Genomic DNA, 6,189 nt, shown 5'->3' on the forward strand with positions numbered 1-6,189 from the left:
CCCTTCATCAGAAAAGATGAAGGGTCTAGGCCCGAAACGTCAGCCTTTCTGCTCCTATGATACTGCTTGGCCTGCTGTGCTCATCCAGCCCTGCACCTTGTTGTCTCAGATTCTCCAGCATCTGCAGTTCCTACTATCTCTGGTCTTAAAGGATAGTTTGGCAGGGTTGGTGGGGAGGTGGGGTGAGGGGGGTGGCGGGGAGCGGGGAACCAAACTTGGTAGTGACCGACAACTGGAATAAATATTTTCAGGAGTTCCCAATGTTTAACTGAAGAAGGAGAATCCTCCACACCTAGCCCTGGTTGTGGAGACTGCAGTCTGATAAAGTTAGTGACAGTAGAGGGGTCAGGAGAGCTCCTAGAGAGGCAGAGCTGGGCATAGTCAATAAACATGTGAAACTAACCACGATACAGAAGGGAAACCAAAAGAACTGCAGATGCTTTAAGTCAGAAAAAAAAAAAAAACAGAAGAAGTTGCGAGAAAAGCTCAGCAGGTCCGGCATCTTCTGAAGAGAAGATCAGAGTTACCGTTTCAAGTCCAGTGATCCTTTCTCAGAACAGTTCCGAGGAAGGGTCACCAGACCCAAAACGTTGGTCCAACTCATCCATGCCAACCAGATATCCCAAATGAATCTAGTCCCATTTGCCAGCATTTGGCCCATATCCCTCCAAACCCTTCCTATTCATATACCCACCAAGATGCCTTCTAAGTGGTACGATTGTACCAGCCTCTACCACTTCCTCTGGCAGCTCACTCCATACACACACACACACACACACCACCTTCTGTGTGAAAAAGATGGCCCTCAGGTTCCTTTTACATGTCACCCCTGTCGGCTTCAACCTTTGCCCTCTAGTTTTGAGCTCCACTGCCCTGGGAAAAAGACTTTGACTATTCACCCTGTCCACGTCCCTCATGGGAGGTTACCTCCAACTCTCCAGGGAAAATAGCCCCAGCCTATTCAGCCTCTCCTTATAGCTCAAACCCTCCAACCCTGGCAACATCCTTGTAAATCTTTTCTGCAGGCTTTCAAGTTCAAGTTCAGCAACATTTTTCCTGTCGCGGTGAGAGAGGGATAACTGGTTTCCCTTCTGATATATCGTCAAGACGTTCTGCAGGAAAGGCTTCGATGATGCATCCACTCCTCCCACATTACAGTGTGTATTTTGTCACATAATCGCTCAGCAATTACTTAGCTCACTGTCAGTCAGAATGTTGGAGATGGAAAAACAACAAAACACACCAAATTTAATAACCGCCACCTTCATTAGTATTGCACCCTTAAAAGGTGGGCAAACATCAAGACACTGCACTGGAAGGTAAACCTACAAAATTTGACACTGAGCAATGAAAGAGCTATTGGGACAGAAGACTAAAAAAACCTGCGTCAAAGAGACAGGTTTTAAGGAGCATCACAATAGAGAGGGGAGCCTGTGAGATTAGGAGAGAAAATTCCAAAACTGAAGGGATCGTCAACTAATAATAGAGGATAAAAAAACAAAAAATCGGTACGTGTAGATATGCTGGAGCATTGTTGGGCTGGAAGAAATTTCAGAGCAGGGCCAAGGTGCTGAGAGATCAGAGGAACAGGACGGGAGCTTTTAAAATCAAGTTGCAATTTAACCAGAACGCAAATGCAAGTCAAGGAGAAGGGGGATGCTGAGTGAATAAGACTCGGCACAAGGAAGGGGTTTTGGAAGAATTCTAGATGACAGAGGGCAGCCTGCAGTAAATTGGAAGTGTCCAGTCAGGAGATGCAAAGGCATGAAAATGGATGTTTCAGTGCCAAATGGCTCGTGCAGTCTCTCGGGTCAGCAAGTTGTGCGTTCATGCACTGTCCCAGCACTGAAGCAGGATATCGGAAGGAAATGAGAGGAGAGAGCACGCAAAAGTGAAAAAGCTAGGGGAGAGGGAGAGGGAAAAGAGAAAACAGAGGAGAAAAAAAGAGAAAACAGAAGGAGAGGAGAGAGAGTGAAAAAAGGAGTGAGAGACAGAACAAGAGAGAGAGAATTTGAGAAAAAAGATAGAGGTGAGAGAGATTTAAAGAAAAGAGTAAAACAGAGGAGAGAAAAAAAGTAAGAGATGGGGGGTGGTGAAGGGAGAGAGCAAGCTGTGAAAGGGCTCATCAGTGCAAGCTGTTGTGGTTCTGCTGTATCACGTGTCCACAGCAAGAGCAAACAGCCCCACATGTCACTGCTGAAAGTTGTGAAATCCTGAGGTTGGTGAAGAGATCAGAATAGTAAACAGAAAACCGTGGGGGCTTATCTGAAGCTACAGAACAGTAAATGACTGAGGAAATCTTCACGCAGTACCACACCCAAGGTACATCAGAGCAATACAGACATGGTCCTGATGAAGGGAAGAAGAATTGGGCAGTAGATAGTTGGGAAGAAATCCAGGAGATAAAAAGGCAGCAAACGCCAACCAACAGCTAAATCAATGAATGCTAACCTTGTAAGCAACACCCACAATCCAAGACTGTATTTTACAAATCAACACGTCATGTGTTTAAATCACCAAGATCTCACCTTCACTAAGAAGCTGCCATCGTCCTCTCGGGTTACCATGACAACCGAATCATGTAATTTCTCTTCAAAGTGAACGTGATTGGCTGCTCCCTCCTCATGGCTCTCAGGCCCAAAGCGAACAGCCCCAGCTTTGGGCTTTGTACCTGAAGAAACAAAATGCACAGAAAAGTTTATTACGGTGCATTCAGCAAGGGGAAAAGGAAGGAAAATTAACCATTAACCTCACCCCCAACCCCCTTCTAGTGCCAAGCTGAGAGCAACACCACTGTGGGAGAGCACAATAGCTTGCCCCCTGCACAACCCCGTTCCAAGAAAGACTGAAAAACAAATCACATCACTATCTTAGGTTCTGCTGCATTGCAAAAAACTTTGGAAAAAAATTTAGTCCATTCCAAGCTAAATAGGATGAAACGAAGAGTAGTTCAGTGAGAGTTCACCAAATGTCCCCCAAGACAAGCACGAGCATTAGACAAATTGCACATAAAATATGAAACTGATTTCAGATCACACACAAACACCAGACACACACTTGATTTTTTGTGGAAGGGGGTACGAAGCGATAAAGTCATAGACATTCTACAGCACAGACAGAGACCCTTTGGCCCACTGTGTTCATGCTGGTCATCAAACATCATTCTACTCAAAGTGGGAGCAAATTTCTGCAAATGCCTGTTTAGCAGTTAGAGCTCCAGAGAATCTCAGTGCAGGGGAGGCAATGGCCTAGTGGTATTATCACTGGGCTGTTAATCCAGAGTCCCAGATAATGTTCTAGGGACCCAGGTGCAAATCCTGCCATGGCAGATGGTGGAATTTGAATTCAATAAAATACCTGGAATTAAGAGTCTAATGATGACCATGAATCCATTGTCAATTGTTGGGGAAAAACCCATCTGGTTCACTAATGCCCTTTAAAGGAAGGAAACTGCCATCCTTACTTGGTCTGGCCTACATGTGACTTCAGATCCACAGCAATGCAATTGCCTCTCAACTGCCCTCTGGGCAATAAATGCTGCCTGGCCAGCAACGCCCTCAACCCATGAATGAATAAAAACAAAAAAAAACAAAACGAGCAGCACCTCATCTTTAGATTAGGCACTTTACGGCCTTCTGGACTCAATATCAAGTTCAACACCTTCAGATTGTGAACCCATTACTTCCCCTTCTTTTAGCTTAACTTGTTACATTCTCTGTTACCAGGTCCTCTTCCCCCTCCCAATCACCACCAGCCCCCCCCCTCCCCACCCCACTCAGGTAGGACTGTCTGTTCTTTCCATTCCAGCAGGTAGGTACACCATTCTCACATTCCAATCACTTAATCTGCAATATCAACACCTTTTCTCCCCCACCATTCCACCCTCTCCTCCACTATCACATAAATGCTGCCCCCTCCAATCTTCACGTCAGCTCTGAAGAAGAGTCATCTAAATGCGAAACATTAGCTTGCTCTCGCTCCATGGATGGCTGCCTGACCCCAATGTGATTTCCAGCAGATTTTTTTTTTTTTTTTTTTTTAAATGTTATTTTCAGTTCATCTATTCTAATCCCATTTTCCAGCACGTAGTCCAAAGCCTTGTATGCAATGGCACGTTAAATGTTTGTCTAAATAATTATTAAATGTCTCGAGGGTTATGGCATCTGTCAGCCTTTCAAGCAGTGAGTTTTAGATACCAACAAGACCCCTGAGGAAAACATACTTTCCTCAAATTCCCTCAAGTTCCTGTTCCTTATCTCAAAGCTTTCCACCCTGGTCGTCGAATCCTCTAAGCAGAAAGGTTTCTCCCTAGCAACCTTGCCCAAGCCCCTTGATTTTTTAAACATCAATCAGATCCTCCCCTCTAAAGACAAACCCCAGCTGTCTAGTCTGTCTTCATTGCTGACTAATTCCATCCCAGGCAACATCCTGTTGAATCTTGCATTCCCGCTACAGCAAATGACATCCTTCCTTTAGTGTCGGGACCTGAATAACACACAGTACTCCAGCTGTGGATATATCTGTGGTTAGGCCATCTCGAACATAATCCTCTTGTATTCAATGCTTTGGCGAATAAAGGCAAGTATTCAATATGTCGTTTTAAACCACCTTATCTAAAATCGATCTTGCTGTCCTCACAGATGTATAGACATGCACACCCTCCGACCCCTTGTACCTCCTAGGATACTACCATTAATGCATTACTCCACAGCTGCTGAGTGGTGTGGAGAGAAAGCAGAGTTGACATTCTGAGTCCGTTGACCTTTCTTCCGAGTTTTCCCTGCAAGTTTCGTTTTTGGTTTCTGATTTCCAGGATCGGCAGTCCTTTTGGTTTTTGTTTCTATAGTGAGATGGTGTGTTTAGCGCTCAGAGAACTCTCATCTGTCCAGTCCAAATTTGTCAATGCTCACAACTGCTGGTATCAAACTTGGCGACCAAAAAGCTACTGACACAAGCCGATTGTCCATTATGCCAGAATCTCCAAGAGGGAAAGCTTTCTTATCCAAGGAGTGATTGGGGCTTGAAATGCACACCCTGGTAGGGTGGAAACAGATTTGACAACAGCCTTCAAAAAGGAGGTGAGATTAATACATGAAGGATGAAGGGAGGTGGAGAAACAGGAAAGTGACTGGAACTAACTCGATTGCTCTTCGAAAGAGCCATCAAGAACTTGATGGGCCAAATGGTCTCTTTCTATGCAATATGAATCCATAAAATTCTATCACTGCCAACACACAGGAAGGTGGATCTCAATCCCAATTGCCTTCACCAGTTTTCAAAGATGGATTCCAGATGGAGGCTGGACAAACCTGATCCAGGTAATGTTCTGGAGGCCTGAAGTTCAAATCCTGCCATGGCAAAGGGTGGAATTTGAATTCCAGAATTTATTTTCTATTGAATTAACATTATTATCATCATTAGATGCTGGATTGTTTGGGTGGGTGGGAGGTGACCCAACTGGTTCACTACTGCCCTTTTGGGAAAGGAATCTGCCATCCTTCCCTGGTCTGGCCTACATATCACTCCAGGCCCACAGCAATGTGGTTGGCTCTTAACCGAGGATTAGGGATGGGTAAGAAATGCTGTCTAGCCAGTGATGCCCTCTTCCCGTGAATGAATTAAAACAAAAAACTGTTATTACACACCTCTGGAGCAGGTGGAACTTGAACCTGGGCCTGCTATCAGGTGACAGTTCAGTCACCTGACTCCCAAAAGGTGGGCCTGCTTACCACTATCAAAGGGCACACCCATCCAAGCACAGAGTTCCACTCCAGTATTTAGCCCATATCCCTCTAAACCCTTCCTGTTCATATACCCATCCAGATGCCTTTTAAATGTTGTAATTGTACCAGCCTCCACCACTTCCTCTGACAGCTCATTCCATACACGCACCAACCTCTGCGTGAAAAATTGCCCCTTAGGTCTCTTTTACATCTTGCCCCTCTCACCTTAAACCTACGCGCTCTAGTTTTGAACTCTCCAACCCTGAGAAAAAACACCTTGGCTATTCACCCTATCTATGCCCCTCATGATCTTCCAACCCTCTATAAAAGGTCACCCCTCAGCCTCCAACGCTCCAGGGAAAGTAGCATCAACCTATTCAGCCTCTCCCTATAGCCTAAACGCGCAAAACCCGGCAATATCCTTGTAAATTGTCTCTGCACCCTTCAAATTTAACAACATCCTTCC

At 45.1% G+C, this 6,189-nt stretch overlaps 1 protein-coding gene across 1 annotated transcript in view; it reads right to left on the reverse strand.

The window, feature by feature from the left end:
- Positions 1-2,693, reverse strand: part of c1h20orf27 (chromosome 1 C20orf27 homolog) — a 61,572-nt gene extending 58,879 nt beyond the window's left edge. The window contains exon 1 of the mRNA XM_048595745.1: positions 2,529-2,693. Coding sequence (XP_048451702.1) covers positions 2,529-2,567 — 39 coding nt within the window. The 5' untranslated portion in view covers positions 2,568-2,693. The remainder of the gene's footprint in view (positions 1-2,528) is intronic.
- Between the last annotated feature and the right edge of the window lie 3,496 nt (positions 2,694-6,189).

The sequence above is a fragment of the Rhincodon typus genome, chromosome 1 (genome assembly GCF_021869965.1).
Source record: "Rhincodon typus isolate 14 chromosome 1, sRhiTyp1.1, whole genome shotgun sequence".
Classification (NCBI taxonomy): domain Eukaryota; kingdom Metazoa; phylum Chordata; class Chondrichthyes; order Orectolobiformes; family Rhincodontidae; genus Rhincodon; species Rhincodon typus.